Below are 18,077 nucleotides of genomic sequence, written 5' to 3' on the forward strand. Positions count from 1 at the left end.
TCACACTCAAGTGGTTGCAAACTTCTGTTTTTTTCTTTCTGTTGAACACAAAACAAAATGTTTAAAAGAATGTTGGAAAAAACTTTCATTGATATCAATGGTAGGAATAAAAAAAAAAACACAATGGGACATTCTTTAGTATATATGCCTGTGTATATGCCATGTGTTTAACAAGAAAGAAACTTAAACAGGTATAAAACAGGTACAAAATCAGTAAACGAAGACAGAATTAGAATTTTTGGTTGAACTTTCACTTTAAGCTCTGTGTATATTTGCCAACACTTATGTCATATCTTGAGAACTTCCATTCCGTCATCATGTCTGACAGTTAACAAAATCCTAACTGACTGATGAGACTATTCCGGGGCTGCTTCAAAAACCCGAAAAATCCCATGCAATCACAGGACTGACATTTTAAATAAGGCTCCAGAGAGAATGAGCGGCCAGCAACGTAATCATGAGAGATGTGAGATACAAAGACTATGTTTTGACAGCCTTTCCTACAGCTGCGAATAATGACTGCAGAGGATTCAGACATAATCTAGCGTTTCCAAAACATGTGGTTAAACTAATCTCAGGAGTTATCAGTGTTTCAGAGGGAGGATTCGCAGGTGGGCATTGCTATCTGTTAGGCATAACCGGGTTTAGAATACTAGGAGAAAGCTATCCATTAACTTTCACATTCATTTTAATGGTGGTTGCTCGACTGGTGTGGTTATCAGCATCAAACAAAGTCTAAAGAACCTGAACTAATCTTAGAGGTCTAGGACTCGAGGAACTCTTTAAACTTTACTGTCACCCACAGCAATGAGGCTAAAGGTCAAAAGAGAGCCGATTAAATCTGTACTCAGAAAAAAAGGGATAATTTCCCATGCTTTATGACTCTAGCTCTGCCTTAAGTTGCCTTGTGTCTGACTGTCAGCTAACAACCATTAGCATTCATAAACCCTTAACCCGTCACTAATAGTTACCACATGCATAAAGAACATCATCAGCAAAAATTGTCTGCATAACAATTACCGTTGTGAATATCATTGTCACTTGATGATGGATTTGGTGAATAAGCTGTCCACAATCAAAATGTTGATTCTGAAGTCTTTAGAAATGATTTTTGAAAATATGGTAATGAAAAAATGTGGTTTAGCTAGCTACTGAATGTAAACATAATGATAAGTGTTAATTATATGCTATATATAACTGATAAAGATATAAACTTGTGTTATAGCTAACAAAGATTGGCAAAACATGTATACGTTTAAGTATGGCTAAACGCATTGCAATTGACATTGCAATATTTTTTGTCTGTGATATTGGGATATAAATATAAATTTACCGGATGACTTAAATAGCTCTATACTTGTAAAGTCATTAATTTAGATTGATTGGGATAGTTTTGGGCATCATGGTGGCGCAGTGGGTAGCAAGATCACATCACAGCAAGAAGGTCGATGGTTCAAGCCCTGGCTGGGTCAGTTAGCATTTCTGTGTGGAGTTTGCATGTTCTTACTGTGTTCGTGTGGGTTTCCTCCGGGTGCTCTGGTTTCCCCTACAGCCAAAAGACATGCTCAATAAGTGAATTGAATAAGCTAAAATGGTCGTTGTGTACAGTATGTGTGTATGGGTCGTTGTGTACAGTAAGAGTGTATGGGTGTTTCTCAGTGTTGGGTTGCAGCTGGAAGAGTATCCGCCGTGTAAAACATATAATGGATAACCAGGTGATTCATTCCGCTGTGGTGACCCTTGATTAATAAAGGGACTAAGCTGAAAATGAACAAATGAATGGAATGGTTAAGTAGTGGAGTAAAATATAAATTTCTTTTTATGTAATTCATACATATACAGTATATATATAATGAATTACATATATAGAGTTTGCATGTTCTCCCTGCGTTCGCGTGGGTTTTCTCCGGGTGCTCCGGTTTCCCCCACAGTCCAAAGACATGCAGTACAGGTGAATTGGGTAGGCAAAATTGTCTGTAGTGTATGACTGTGTGTGTGAATGTCTGTGTGGATGTTTCCCAGGGATGGGTTGCGGCTGGAAGGGCATCCGCTGCATAAAAACTTGCTGGATAAGTTGCTGGTTTATTCCGCTGTGGCGACCCCGGATTAATAAAGGGACTAAGCCGACAAGATAATGAATGAATATATAAATTATATTTTCTATGTCAATTTAAGCATTCTATTATTGCTAGTGCTTTTTCCTGTGGTTCTTAGTCATCTATAATCCTAACTCAACATTGCATTGCATATATTGTGCAGCCCTATGATTAAGCAGGGGTTTATTTGATGTTTTGCTCAGTGTGAAAGGGTTTTCAAGTCATTGCATGAGAGTGTAGAGAGGTGAAAAGTCAGCTGTTACTAGTCTAAGCGTTTTGTCCCTCAGTGTTCATTGATAGCTCTAGCATTTCAAAATATGCTGCAACAGAACAAAAACATGCATATCCACTGGAAAGTGTAAATAATACGTTTTATGGATACAGGTAAATCACTTTTGGATACAGGGAAATCAGTTTTATTGTGTTAGAATTAAATACCTGAGCCAGACCACACTAATTCCAATTACAGGGATGCTTTTGCATGAAAATGGCAGCTGTCACATTCTGTGGCTGAGCAGAACATCAGAAAAGTTTAAATAATTCATAATTCTGTCAATATTTCCAAATCTGGATGAATTTTGCAGAATGTAAAAGCAGGTATTTTAAAGTATGTTGCTAACAAAACAATTTTGAGCACTAATAACTTCCATTTTAATAAATAAATAAATAAATAAATAAATGTAAGCCCTTCATAAAATATATTTTATTTATTCCAAATTACTTGACATAAATTTCAAGAGAACTTTTATTTTTATAAACTATCTGTATAAGAATGTAAACTGATCTGTTCTTTCACAGAGAAGTGTGTCGGGAAATGTTTGGGAACACTTGTTGATAAGCTGTAAAAACTCTTCTTTTTTAAAGAGTACAGGGAAGGAATTTAGCTTGAGTCATGTTTGGGCTCTTTTTAATTATTAATCACATACATTGTGTTATTTTATGATAGTTTTTTTTACTACTGTATGATTCCATGTTTTTTTCTACTCTTGCAAAAACCATTTGACTTAATCATGCATCAGATTTTCTCTGCAAAAATGCTACATTACAGTACTTACACATCATGTGTGGACCCAAATTATACCAGATTAAAAATATAATAACTGCAATACGTCCTGTTGCTGTTTTACACATTGCATTTTGTCATTTGTGTGGATGTTCAGTCCTGCAAATGATAAATTCTTATATTTTCTATATTTAAATGCATGTAATTTGCCTTTTTATTACTGCAATCAAACTATTATGACAGATCTCTATCTACAGTCCAAGTGTCACCATCTACTGTTCCATAAGACAATTTTTTAAATAATTACCTGTACTTATTTCAGAGTATGCTTTCCCACTATAACTCTATAAGTAAAAGTACACTTTTGACAAATGCACTTTCTTACAATAGTTAGGCTAATCAATTGCATTAGTTTGGTCAACACAAAACGCAAATATAATATACATAAATAACATACATCAGTTATTTAATCTTGGAAACAGCAGCAAATGTAGCACTGCACTTGAAATGAAAAGTCCATTTAAAATAGGCTTTATGTTGCTGCCCAATTTCGTAAGTCAGTGCACTATTCGGTTTAACTTCAACCTTTAAACATTTGAAAAGACTTTTATTAAGACGTTATGCTCAAAAGGTAGTTGTGAATTAATCAAAGTACAAAGTTATAGCTCTTACCTGTGTTCGGCTCTCATAAGCACGAGCGCTCCTCTCGCGTGCTGCGCGTCCACCTGTTCACACATGCACAACTCACTGAAGGAGGAGTGCTCTCGCTTTTCCCTCCTTCAGACAGTATTATAAACAGGTAAGAGAGTGTGGCGACATGATGGCTTGTAGTAATCTAATGTAGTAATGTTCGAAGCTGACAAGGTTTACGCAAACTTGGCGGTAGTTCATCTCCTCTCTGCGTACCACGTACGTTGCTACTGTAGTTAATGTGTATGCTTTGTCAGATTTCAAGGTTTAAGCCGAGGCTTAAGTAACAAAATCAACTAGAAACTGTACTATTATTTTAAAAGAAATAAAACTACACCAGTATCGATACTGATCATCCATGTAGGCTATCATCGAATATACGCCAAATCGTGCATGATCACGTGACTTCGGATATTTGTTTTATTGCTTAAACTCATAGTTTGAAAAGTTATGTATTTGCTCTGTGAACATTTCATAAGGAAGAAAAATAGCACAGAAAATTATGTGGAATCAAATCTTTGCTCATAGTTTTCATCCACGAGTGACAAAATAACTAAAGTAAAAAGTATAACTCGCTAAGTAACTAGGTAGTTTTTTCTATAGGTGCTTACTTACTAACTCTCCAGCACTATAACACGACACGTATTGGTTGTTTTATAATTAACCCTAAATTGTTAGTTATTAGTGGTTAGTGAGAACAAGGGCAATAGGGTTAATAACGCATGAACAGCCGAGGTCATCTAGAGTACAAAGTTTGTGTGGGATGATACAAATTAATGGTTTCAGGCATTATGGTTAGGAATGACAGCTATTTATTGTATTGTGTAGTGACATATTTTACCATAGTGCTAGTATTGTAAACGTTTTGTCAGTGCTTTAATCTTTTGCAACCAAATGAGATCTTCTAAAAGAGGATATCTCTAAATGCAGTAATTTTTAATTAAGAGTTTTAAATAAGCTTAATAACTGTCAAATAACTGCACAAAATAATAGAAAACACGATCTAGATGACAATTTACAATTGTCAACCAGGAGCAAAACAAGTAGACAATTTCAATTGTTTCGTTAAAGGCAAATTTAGAGTCTGCTGCCCTCCAATGGTAGAGAATTATAAGTACAACTGTATATCACAATGCAACACTGGGATAAGCACACCCAAAAATGAACATTTACTCACTGTTTACTCACCATTAAGTGGCTCTAAGCTTTTATGAGTTTATCTGTTGAACACAAAGAATATATATTTTCAGGAAAGCCAGACACCTGTAACAATTACCTTTTAACAAAGCAAAACCAATAGAGGCAGCACGGTGGCGGAGTGGGTATCGCTCTCGCCTCACAGCAAGAAGGTTGCTGGTTCGAGCCTTGGCTGAGTCAGTTGGCAATTCTGCGTGGAGTTTGCATGTTCTCCCTGTGTTTGCGTGGATTTCCTCCAGGTGCTCTGGTTTCCCCCACAATGCAAAAACATGCGCCATAGGTGAATTGGGTAAGCTAAATTCTCTGTAGTGTATGTGTGTGAATGAGGGTGTATGGGTGTTTTCCAGTGATGGGTTGCAGCTGGAAGGGCATCCACTGCGTAAAACATGCTGGATAAGTTGGTGGTTCATTCCACTGTGGCAACCCTTGATTAATAAAGGGACTAAGCTGAAAAGAAACTGAATGAATGAATAATTGAGCATTTTATTGAGTACTCTGCATTTGCACTTATTTGGTTGTTCTGCAAGAATCTGCAGGAATCTATTCAGTCATTATTGATCTGATAGTCAAAAAGAGGGTTTTGTTTTAAAAGCAGTGCAGAGATGGCTTGATTACGCTGAGCACAATGAAACATGTATTTCACTTCTGAAAGGTGGGTCAGATGGTCCTGCTTTATCTGTGTCTTCCAGTCTGTTACCCGTCTGGCAATCTGTGAAGACATAGTGTATGTTGCTAGCTCACATTGGTAAAGATTACTTTCAAGATTTCACAGTTGACTGAGTTAGTGAGATGTTAAAGAGTCAGACCTCATCAGTAATCTCCATCGAGGGCTCTGTGTTTGATTCTTGCAGTATCTGTGTAGAGCGCAGTCTCAGAGTGTCCCACAGGGCAACTGCACTGTAATCTGATGATAGAGACCAAATTTACTTAGCTATTGCATATCTTACAATATCTTCTGTTTTTTAAGTTATATATTTTCTTTAAATTCTTAGTTTTTTTTCCAAATCCCCCAATTATTTTCTTTCAAATTGGACCAAAAAATACACACAGAACATGTTACTATGTAATCTGTCATTCACTTTTAAGGAAAATGAATGCTTGTACAAAAAAGTTAAGATATTTAGAATGTGTAAGTTTCTGTTTCAAGTAAATGATTTCTAGGCATCAAAGATTGGTGAAAAGTGTTGTTCCTAAAAAATGTTCAGCGCTGGTAACAGTACAACAAATTAGGACAATAATCAGTAATATATCAAAATAATATGTAGGATTTTGTATGTAATGATTTTATAGCCAAAAATGTAAAGTTTTTTTTAGTAATACATTAAACAAATGCTCAAATTTTTGCTGAAAGATTCATTGTTTTACTGTAAGTGTATCAATGTTTCTATTATATCACCTTGTTATATTCTGTCATATTGTGACTGGAGCATTTCTTTCATGAAATACGGGTTTGTGAATATTTTACTTTAAGTATATTCATGTTACTTAAACAGACACTATGTAATTATCGATAATATTCTAAAAATGTTGCATGAGTTTATGTAGACAATAAATTTTATACATGTTAAAACTGTATAAATGATTTATTAGAAACTAATACTGATATATATATAATAGGTCTTAATTTTACTCTGTCCAAGAAAAAACTAGCCAGTAGGGCAGACATCCAGTCACCAAAAATTCATCTCAATAAAACTTTTTTTAAAGAGATGTAATTCACAACAGATGTTAGACAGCATATTCTCTAAATTAAATTCACTAATCAAGGAAATACAATTACACAATTCTTTATGATAATAATATCATAAACGGATAATAACAGCTGTATATCCCTTTACGTGTTCTTCCATCTCTACAAGAACTATTTACAGAAGTAAGGGGGAGCAGACATAACATTAATAAGTGAATAAGAAATGATAATAATTGAATAGGAGTTATTCTCAATCCATTTGGACCAAAAGCCAACAAATATATATTTTTGATTGTTCATGTAATTGCCTCAACATCAAATATAGTTTTAACAATGTTAAACTTGTCAATTAAAAACAAAAAATTATATTGCAAAAAATTGTATGCAACTAAAATGTTCTTGTTTTGACTAAGTACAATACGTGTCTAAGAAATAACTACATTTGTTTTGTTGTTTATACATATACATGTGTATGTATATATATATATATATATATATATATATATATATATATATATATATATATATATATATATATATATATATATATATATATACAGGGTTTCTGCTGGTTTCATATATTATACAGTCCCTTTTATGAGTAAATGAGACCCTGCACTGCAAAAAAGGATAAATGTTTGCAAACTATATTTATATCTCCATATTGAAGTTTGATTTGATAAATGGATTTTAAAAAATCTAAATATTGAGAAAAGCACCTTTAATGTTGTCCAAATTAAATTCTTAATAATGAAAATTACTAATCAAAAATTACATTTTGATATATTTATAGAAGGAAGTTTTCAAAAAAATGTGTTCATGGAAGATGATATTTACTTAATGACTTCTGGCTTAAAAGAAAAATCCATCTTTTTGACTGATACAACTTATTGTTGTCTATACCTACAAATATACTTAACATAAGTACAACATAACGCTGGTTTAATGGTCCAAGTCCACATGTATTAAATAACTGTATTATTATACATATATTTATCTTTAAAACAACAACAAAAAGTACCTTTCAAATTGTCTTTCAGCTGGGAAAACCATGGAGGTGTTTCCTTTGGGCATGAGGAAGGGCTAAGGAAATACTCTGCAGTCGATTCATCAAACAAACTAAAAGACAGATAAACAGCGGTCTAAAAGTCATCTTCTTCAACTCATACATCAAGTGTAGTCATTACTGAGGGTCACTGCTACAAAAAAACACACACGCGAGAAGGTATTGCTTGCTTTTTAGACTGCAGTCATCCTGGATCTCTTTATTTTCCATCATCATGTCAAACTGTTGTTCCGTCATCCTAAAAGTGTTTTTACAGAACATAGCAAAGTCACCTAAAATGTAACATTGAATGCAAACTTTAGTAGCACTCAACCAAATACAAGAACAATAATTGTGTATTTCTCACCTAATGGTCATCTTTGATTTCCTCTCTCTGTTCTTAGAAAGACTGAGGGTGACATCCAGCTGACTGACTCCGGATCAGATTGGGACAGGTCTCAGTTCAGGCAAGTGGGTTGGTTGTGACATCCATGGAGATTTGGTAGTCCAGGTGACAGAAAGCACCTGATTCCTCTTAGGAATGAGGGCAAATAGAGTCCCATCCCTTCTGACACCTGCCTCTGCTGTCCAGGGATTGTGGGATAGTATGCGTTGGCTCAGAAGTGATGTTTGCATGTGTGTTTAATGATTGACTCTGGAGCTGCGGGTCCAAACATGTCTTGTTAATTCTAAAGCTGATGAGCAGTAAAAGAGAGACACTAATCAGACAAAGTGATGTTGAGGAATGAAAGAGAATTTTAAAATAGACAGTGCCTAGAAATTAAATGTTAACTTCTTTACGAATATTAGCAATAGCAATTTGAACCAGTGACCGTCATATGTGTCACAGTACATGAAGATTTAATTCACTTTTTAATGATTTAGTAAAACTTTGTGAAGGAAATATCAAAATCAAATTAGAAATAAGATTAAGACTGTATAATAACATGGGAAGATAATCGTTTTCAAGGCATACCGCGGTTTGGAAAAGTCAAGGTTTAAAACAAAAAACTTTCTGTTATACCATTCCTAAGGTATAAGTGAGTTTTTTTTGTTGTTGTTTTTAGGACAACAGAATCTCCAGCAGAAAAGATATCCAAAGATGCCATTAAATTGTAAAGATTTCTATTTGTGTTTTTCAGAGATGGCAAAAGTACACACATCTTTTAAGTACAGATACTCATGTTTAAAATGACTCTGGTAAAAGTAAAAGTAATGACTTCACGTTTGTACTTAAGTAAAAGTAAAGAAGTTTGGCCTCAAAAATGTACAAAAGTAACAAAGTAAAAGTACTCATTTCAATCACAGTCCAAAAACATGCAGTATAGGTGAATAATCGGTAAATAAATTGGCAGCAGTGTATAAGAGTGTGCAAATGTGAGTGTGTATGGGTGTTTCCCAGCTGAAAGGGTATCTGCTGTGTAAAACATTTGCTGGAATAATTGGTGATTCAGTCTGCTGTGGGGACCCCTCAAAAATCAGAGACGAAGCTGAAGTATAGTGAGCGAGGATAGGTAGGTAACTAGTCCTCACATCCTATTGATACATTAGTATAAAATAACTAGCATTTCCTATTTTTATGTAAAGTGTTTGTTGCCAAATTTATGAAAGTAGCTCAGCAGCATCAAACTCTGCAATATAGCCTAACAACATTGCTTAAAAAGGCGGCTCATGTATCATCATCCTGATGCAAACTCGCAGCGTTCATCATGTAGTTTTTCAGCTGTTAGATCAAAAACATCAGCTGCTATTCATGTTGATACACTCTAAAATAATTCTGTAGACCTGTCTATCTTTATAAATAATTTCTTACATTTTACACTGAATTCTGTCCAAAATATATTCAATTTTTTTTCTTTTGCTAAAATAAATTCTTATCAAATTTGACTGCAAAATGCTAACTTTATTATTATTATTTTTTCCTTATTTCATTAAAGCTGCTTATTTCTTAAAAAGAGCAGCTCTAATACATACAAAACAGCAGAAGTCAATGATTAACTTGACTGATTTTCCCAGACATGTTTACTGCTCCAAAATATTTTAAATGTTCCTAAAATAAAATATATTGACTGCGTCCGAAATCACCTACTACTCAGCAGGTAATGCATTTGAATTTAAATTTACTACTGATGTACACTTCATGCACTCAACGGTCTCAGCTTTGCTCACGTAGAGGAAGGGGTGAAGCTTACGGGCACTGATGTTGGATTAGTTTATTTATTTTGTATTGTGAAAGCAAAATTCTCCTACGAGAGGGATTATACCACCTCCCGATGGTGAATGCAGTTATACTTACGGCAGATATTATTGGGTTGTTTGGTCATTTGTTTCACTAATTTGGCAACCGTCAAAACGAGTTTGAATTTCCGCTTAGTAAAAAATCCATTAGTGTTCTTTTGGGAACACTACATACATGCTGTCGAGTTTGTAAGTGCATAAGTACATAGTGCTAAAGTGCATAGTGTATTGTGTGATATTTGGGACAAAGCTTGTGAATTCGAACATACTACTCTGCTTGCATACTGTTTTAAGCGTACTATATAATATGCAATTTCCGACTCATTGTGTTCAAAGCAGATAAAAAGTTTTAGTTTGTTTACCCAGACATTTAAAAAGAACATATTTTAGAGCAAAAATCATAATACCGTGAAACCGTGAATTTTTTTATGCAAGGTTATCAGACCCTTAGAATATTATACTGGCCCATGCCTAGTATATTTACATTATAATTTCAGAAAAACTATTTTGAAATATGATTATGTTTTAATTATCTAATGTTTCGCTGAAAACAGTTTGAATGCGTTTTTCATTAAAATTCACCACAATCCAATACTTAGTAGTATGTTAATACATTTTGCTCAGTAAACATTTTTTGATCCTTGAATAAATGTTCAGGGACCTTTAATAAATTTAACATCTACTTTTTTTATTTATTATTTAAGATTTGTTCAAGAAACACTATTACAGAATAGAACATTGTTTCTCATTTCACAAAACAATTAATAGTATAAAATTAGATTAGTTAATTAAGTGTTTTAGTCTAAAAACAAATTAACACGTGTGACTGTTATTAATTAAAACAATGTAAATTAGAAAAAAAACTTACATATTAAACATTGCTAAAATTAAATGTTCAGTTATTAGATTGCCATGGCATTTGCAAATGTTACATTAAAATAAAAGGAAGGAAACATTTCTAAAAATAAAACCTACTTTTATACTTAAGTATCTGGGTTTTTACTTGTGTTTAAACACATTTTGATTGATCATTACAGACCATTTTTAGGGATGTAAACAATAACAATAGTCCGTATTTCCTGTTATACATTTAAGTTTTTCGTAGCTTTTAAAAATCCCAAAAAATCCATATATTGATAAATAATATTATAATTGCTGTTATAATTTGTTGTGTAAAGTTATGATTGTTATGATTGAATCGACTCAATGTATGATGAACAAATAATGAATGAATCTTATCTAATCTTAATAGATCAGTACTAAATTTCCTTATACAGGTTTCAACCCAAATGAGCTAAACCTCAATTATAAATGTATTAGGTGGATTAAGCACAAAGACATTAAGTTGTGACAAAAGTTTCAAAGATCTGGTTACTTTAATTCAACTGAGGCAATAAATAATGGTACATTTCTGTCTCTGCACCAGTGGTTTGTTGATATACAACTTCAAACATCACCCCATCCATTTCCTGTCTTTTCAGGGACTACAAAGTGGTCTGCTGCCTGCACATATGAAGGCGACGCCATACCTTTCAGCACGACCGATTTCAAATGGTGCTAGAAAAACCCAGTCCACTCTGAACACCAGAGGAAATCAGTCACGCTACAGAAGGTAAAAGCATAGCGGAGGAGTTTTTTTTTTTTTTGTGCTGCCACTTTAAATGAATTTAAAAGGTCAAACAAATCGAAATGGCAGTCTTGGTCAGTTTAAACATATCTGCTAATGAGGAAAAAATCTTCTTCTAGTCTCTGACCAGTCTTATTTACTCATTTCGATTTATGGATTGCTTCTTTAGGAGATTTCCAGACATAGCATGCACATTTTTTTCACGTTTTTGGTGGCCTGTGTGTCTCAGTGGTAATTGGAGGGCCCCTCTGAAGGACGCGGCAGTGTGTCACTGCAGTTTATCCATGGACCATCAGTGCTGAAAAGACGAGACCTCCCAGAATCAGCGTGACAGTGGATCTGTGCAGGACATAACCAGTACAAGCACACAAACACATTTGCAAAAAAAATTATTTGAAAATCACAGGCTTGTATAATATCACAGAAGTTTACATAAACAGAGAGAACAATTCTGTTATGAATTCTCAACCTATGTTCTACGGTCTTTTTAATTTTAGGTTAAAAAACATCTATATTATAAAAATATCTTTAGTGCTGTTGAGATTTTAAAAAACCAAAGCACCTTAGGTCACCAGAAAGGGCAATTCTTATAGAATATTGCAGTATTTACAATTAATTACTAATTATAATTAATTAATAAATAATTAATTACTTCTAAATTACTTTTTCTCAAAATCCCCATGATGTCAAAAATTAGGTTTGAGATGTTAGTAGGAATGCAATGATTATAGATTTTGGTTGTACGGGTATAGTCTGAGGAATAATCACAGTTTCACAGTTATCACAATTATTATGCATTCATTAATTTAAATCACATGAAAATAATAAAAACAAACAATAGTCCATTTCTCTTTGGACTTTAAAAAAAATGTTTTGGCATTCAAGCATAAGTAATAATTTCACACTGAAAATAAATGACAGAACAATGAATGAATAAATCAATCAGTAAATAAGGGGTGGTGTGGTGGCGCAGTGGGTAGCGCTGTCACCTCACAGCATGAAGGTCACTGGTTCAAGCCTCGGCTGGGTCAGTTAGCGTTTCTGTGTGGAGTTTGCATGTTCTCCCCATGTTCGCATGGGTTTCCTCCAGGTGCTCCAGTTCCCCCCATAGTCCAAAGACATGTGGTATACTGAAGGTGAAATGGGTAAGCTAAATTGTCTGTGTATGTTTGTGAATGAGGGTGTAAATGAGGGTGTATGGGGGTTTTCCACTGCTAGGTATAAAACATATGCTGGATAAGTTGGTGGTTAATTTCGCTGTGATGACCACTAATTAATAAAGGGACCAAGCAGAAAAGAAAATGAATAAAATGAATAAAAAAATATGTATTTGTCAATTTAAGCCACATATTATGTAAGTATTTCCATTTTAAAGAGAACAAACGTTGTCCAAGGGGTGAACCTCTGTCTGAAAGGCACATTTAGTCCACTATTTATTTTACTAAATTGTTTGGTATTTTCCTTTTATATTTTCTTTTTCTCATCAGAGTAGAAATGTGGATATTCTATACAACGTATGAAGCTGATCGGTCAGTTCTTGTCAGGTGATCACAGTGCACTTGTGGCATTCTTTCAACTAGGTGCGCCTGGAAAAGGTGAGCGTGTCACGCCATGCGCAAGCTTCACGCCTCCATTAAAAATAACGAACTTGTGTGCGCAAAAGACGGGAAATATGAACAGCCCTTAGTTAATTGCCTCAGTGTTTAATGAAGTATGCATGGGGATTCACCTCTGTGAGCTCTGAACTTTGAAGTTGCACAAGTTTGGCACAACTTTGTTTAGATTGTTTAGTCAGTTGCTTTGTGCAGAAACGCAGTGTTGAGAACCCCTACGATTAATTAATTGTGACGATTTAAATGTGGTCAATATTGAAATGAGCTAATCATTGCATCCCTAGTATCAATATGTTAGACTTCTGCATGAAGCTAAAGTTGCCAGTATGATGATATTTTTCCAACTGAAACTGAATATTGAGTAGGGGCAGGGCTTTATTTTTGCACTCCTCATCTTTTCTTTCACTTGCAGCAAAAAAATGGTTATAGGGGCATGGCTAAATATATTTTACCCTAGCAACACAGAAGGACTGCTTTTTCAGGGTTAGACTTGGATTAAAAAAATAAATATATTTTTTTTAATAGATTACCTTACTTACAAAATACAAATTGTAAATTGTGATTTCATGCAGACTTTATGATCATCTATATGTTAGTATACTCCAAATCATTGAAAAATAAAAAAAATAATCACTCTTAAGCTTCATATCAGATATTCTGTGCTAACTAGAATCTGATGCGTTCCACCCCATAATCCTGCTTATTTCAAGACGCTTTAATGATAAATGCCCATAAAAATGCCCATAATTAGCAATGTGTGCACACTTGTTAAAATCTTTTCTCCTAAATTTGGCAGATATTGCATTGAAGGATTTCATTAATGTCTACGATTATCTTTGAGTTCAGTGCGTCATCTTTCTGACAGTTTTCATTAAGTGTTGTTAGCCACACCTGTACTTAACCTGAAAAGACAGATTTCATTAAAGACACACTACACATATGGCATGTATGCACATCTCGACATGTTGGTAGTCACTACACGCATACATATAAACACACACACCCACAATGAAATTAGAGCATTCATCTTTAACATTTGTTTTAGGCTTTAACCTGCTCTCTTGATTCCATATGATTTACATTTATACAACATTTTGAGAAACAGAGATTCATAAAAGCAACACATTCCAGACAGTGCTGTTATGTACAAAAATGTCACTTTACTGACTGATGTACTGTGTGTATATACATAAGCTGAGTTTTTTATTGCATAATTCATACAGAACTCATTCAGCTTGTAAACAAGTACAAGCACAAATACAGACTATCGTCAGTTCAGGTTCTTTCCTAACTTTAGTTTATGCACTGTGCATAAGGCACCAATAAATCCAAAACAATATACTTCTTCAAGTATTTCTGTAATGATTTATGACATTATTCTGTCATCATTTACTCATTATAATGTAGTTGCAAATCAATAAAATATTAATGTAACACTTTAGTTTAAGTATACATTTCCACTGTTAACTGATGGCTTATAATCTCCTTATTATTAAAATGTTGCCTGTTTATTGTATTGTATAAAGTAGGATTTTATTCTACATCCTTAATCCTAACCAATACCACCTTACTAAATATTATTAAGCAGCAAATTAGTATTTTATTAAGCTAAAAGACGTGTTAATAGCAGGGATTTACCTGAAAACAAAAGGTGACAGAAATGAATTCTTCCTCATAGCACAAATTAAGATATTTTATTATATGTTTTATTGTTTTAATCTAAAATGATTGTGTCCCTCTTTAGAAAGTCTGAAATAAATACAAACAAACTGAGCAGTCTTATGAAGAGGCATGATTGATTTATATTGTGAACAGATTCATTCACATATAAACATGAATCGTCAAACAATGTTTACAGCTTTCAAACTTAGCTCACTGTAACCCAATGTGATTCATGTTTTGTGAATAAAAGCTAAAATAAAACCAGTTCATCGCATTATGCCATCTCCTCTCTAGACTTGGAAAAAGTGTATTTGTTCATTTCTTTAAAATAGTTTTAAAGCTTCAATTGCTATGTTTCCATACAGTAAATTGAATTCATGTGCAAAACTGAGATATCCCATGAAAGACACGAGTAAAGTAACTTTCCATTCAATCAGTCTTAAATCGCCACTTCCTGATTAACTGGTGCCAAATATCAAAAGTAACAACTGCTGGTAGGAGAAATTGCTTGGATCTTCTCTTTATTTAATAAATTATTTACCTGAAAATGCTAAGAAAATGCCGACAAACAATAAACGCATGGTGGCGTTTGAAGGCGTGAGACATGGAGCACATTCGCTCATGACAGGTCTGGAAGTAATTAAAAATATAATAACACTAATATTAAAATTGTTAAGGCATTTTAGAATGACCAAAACAACATTTCAGATGTTTTAAAGTGTGTTCAGCCTGCTGGTTTGTCCATTCACACACATTTTTATCATCACGTAAGTAGGCTAAAACATGACACAAAACATGATTTCAGTAAAAGTGTTTCCATCATAGTTTATGCACATTTTTCCTTTTCAAATAAATAGTTTATCCAAATCAGTTATGTGCATAAGTTTTTTGTGCACATTTTCAACATTTATGTCCATCAACCATGTGCATATCCAAAATGTGCATGAAAATAGGTGGATGAAAAATGTTTTGATTGAACAAGTTTTAAAAGAAGGTACAGGACTTTCTTAAATTTCATTAAAATATTTGAGTTTTAGAGATTACGAGAAGTCTTAAAGGGATAGTTCATCCAAAAATAAAAAATCCTTTACCATTTACTTACACTCAAGTTATGACTGTTTTGCCTTACTCCACTTAAGCACAAAACAAGATATTCTGAAGATTGTTGGAAAAACAAAACACCTACTGACTAAAATATATTGTTTTCTAAAATATACTATAGATGTCAATGGCTCGTTTGCCCAGCATTCTTCAGTATATTTTCCATTGTGCTCAGTTGAAGAAAGGAACAAGTCGAGAATCATTTAATGATGACAGAATTTTTATTTTTGGTGAACTGTCCCTTTAAGGGTTTAAAACAACCTGAGGGTAAACAAACGATAACAGAATTTTCATTTTGGCCTGAACTAATCCTGTCATTTTCTCTTATCCAGTATAACAATTATACAGTAGAAAACACACTGATCACTAGAACAATTTTCACTATTAGTCTTGAAGTCCAGAACAATTTTCGTCTTACAATATGTCACTAAAAAAAGAACAACTTAGCATTGATTTGACAGCAGTTACTGTTAAGTCTTGTACACTGTAAATAATGTTTAGTTCCATATAACCGATTAGTGTTGGGACAACGTGAAGGAAGTTAGTGTATGAATATGAATATGAATATGAGTATGAAACAAAGTTAATGAATAAGATTGATCATTAAACAAATATGTTGACCCAGACAAAACTCAAGAATTGTGTTGATTCATCTCATTTTAAATAAGCAGTTTGAACAAACAGCAGTCATTTTTGGAGTGTACAGTATGATCCTGGTTATGTAGTGAGACTGGGGGCTGGTCTGTCTGATGTGAATTAGGTCAAGGCTGTTTTCTGCACTGCAAACCAGGGCTGTTTGACTGAGTCCTCCATGTGCATTAACCAGGACTCAAACAGATATGAACCAACTTGTCCACTGACACTCCCTTATCATTAACTACTAAAGCTTCTCATTTACAAAAAGTAGTTGAATCTAATTTAGTTTTTTTTGTGAGTGTGTGACCTCAAGGAGAGCACATGGCATTGGGATAAATAAATGTGGGTTTATTGTAAACTTAAAGCAATACTACATGATTCACTGTAATGAAATTCTTCAAGGGAACACTTGGAGTTACACTATGTTCTTTAAGTGTTTCCTATATATATTTTTTAGAATATATTTATATAATTAAGTATACATCATATATACACTTACATGCAGTGTTATACAGTGTATACTGTACATCACATACAAGTAAGTCATTTATAAAAATTTTACTGCATATATCAAATCCAATAATTTAGCAATGTTACTATAACGTGGTTTGATTTTACTTAAAAATTAATTTATTAGCTAATGGGAATTTTATATCGTAATATTTATTATTATTATTATTAATATTATTATATATAACATAATTGACATAATTATATAACTACAACTAGTTTGCTATTACATAGAAATATTACCTTTTTACATTCATTTAACACTTACCTGAGAGAGTAAACTGGATTAGCAGCTGAAAAGACAAATGTATTATTGAAATTATAAAGTTTATTTATAGTAAATTGTATATTTAATATAAATATAAAGTAAAAATAAATTGTATATTTATAGTAAAGAGTCTTACCTTTCAGTAAAGTGCAGCAACACTAACTCTCATAAAATACTTGTAGAGCTGATGTAGTGAAAAACAAAGAGTTCCAAAACAGGCAGCCAGTCTGTGGAGTGACCATGTGCTTATCCTTGTCAGCAGCACAGTGATGCCTTCTTGGTGCGAGTGTGCGTGTGTGTATGAGTGTGTGTTTGTGTGCGAGTAAGAAATAGGAAGCGAAAAGAATGGAATAAATGCAACAATGACTGCTGTGCCATTTAAGGACAAAGCATGATTAAAACGAGAACCATAAAAGTAATGAAATAAAAATACCTTAATGATTAGAGTAGGATATGATGATGCTTTGGATGAGAGACGGCAAGCTAAAAGAAGCATGGAGGCTTGTCTGTCTGGAAACAGTCTCTCAGACAGACTTGACAGCCCCCCCCCCCTCCCCCCACGCCCATTGCCCCCCAAACTGCTAGCTTTGAAAACACCCCTACACCCAGCAAACAACCCTCCTCTTGTTCTAGACACATCAGTTCAGCCACGAGTACTCTGTATCATGGCCTGTACAAGGGGAATTACATATTCTCATGTT

The 18,077-nt window shown here is 33.7% G+C and overlaps 2 protein-coding genes and 1 long non-coding RNA gene across 5 annotated transcripts in view; 1 reads left to right on the top strand and 2 right to left on the bottom strand.

The window, feature by feature from the left end:
* The window catches only part of lamb2l (laminin, beta 2-like), a 77,331-nt gene extending 73,486 nt beyond the window's left edge, over positions 1-3,845 (bottom strand). The window contains exon 1 of the mRNA XM_087306883.1: positions 3,772-3,845. The gene's annotated coding sequence lies outside the window, so the exon portion shown is untranslated. The remainder of the gene's footprint in view (positions 1-3,771) is intronic.
* Positions 3,846-5,449: 1,604 nt separating this feature from the next.
* si:rp71-17i16.6 lies at positions 5,450-8,331 on the bottom strand. Of its 3 annotated transcripts, none has more exon segments than NM_001386531.1 (5): positions 5,450-5,695; positions 5,793-5,890; positions 7,698-7,795; positions 7,894-7,980; positions 8,089-8,331. In NM_001386531.1, coding segments are annotated over 5 exon segments (459 nt in total). In that variant the 5' UTR covers positions 8,100-8,331; the 3' UTR covers positions 5,450-5,530.
* LOC147838179 (uncharacterized) lies at positions 7,717-12,052 on the top strand. Its single transcript, XR_015523464.1, has 4 exons — positions 7,717-7,901; positions 8,126-8,188; positions 11,441-11,571; positions 11,816-12,052. It is a non-coding gene; the product is annotated as an uncharacterized LOC147838179 (long non-coding RNA).
* The last annotated feature ends 6,025 nt before the right edge of the window (positions 12,053-18,077 follow it).

This window comes from Danio rerio, chromosome 23 (genome assembly GCF_052040795.2).
Source record: "Danio rerio strain M-AB ecotype USA chromosome 23, GRCz13ab, whole genome shotgun sequence".
In the NCBI taxonomy this organism is placed as follows: Eukaryota; Metazoa; Chordata; class Actinopteri; order Cypriniformes; family Danionidae; genus Danio; species Danio rerio.

Coding starts and splice junctions, on each gene's coding strand:
- si:rp71-17i16.6 (XM_087304938.1), bottom strand. CDS start 8,003: ATGTTCTGTAAAAACACTTTTAGGATGACGGAACAACAGTTTGACATG. Junction 7,796..7,893: donor AGCAAGCAATACCTTCTCGC/GTGTGTGTTTTT, acceptor TCTGTCTTTTAG/TTTGTTTGATGAATCGACTG. Junction 5,696..5,792: donor CGATGGAGATTACTGATGAG/GTCTGACTCTTT, acceptor ATGTCTTCACAG/ATTGCCAGACGGGTAACAGA.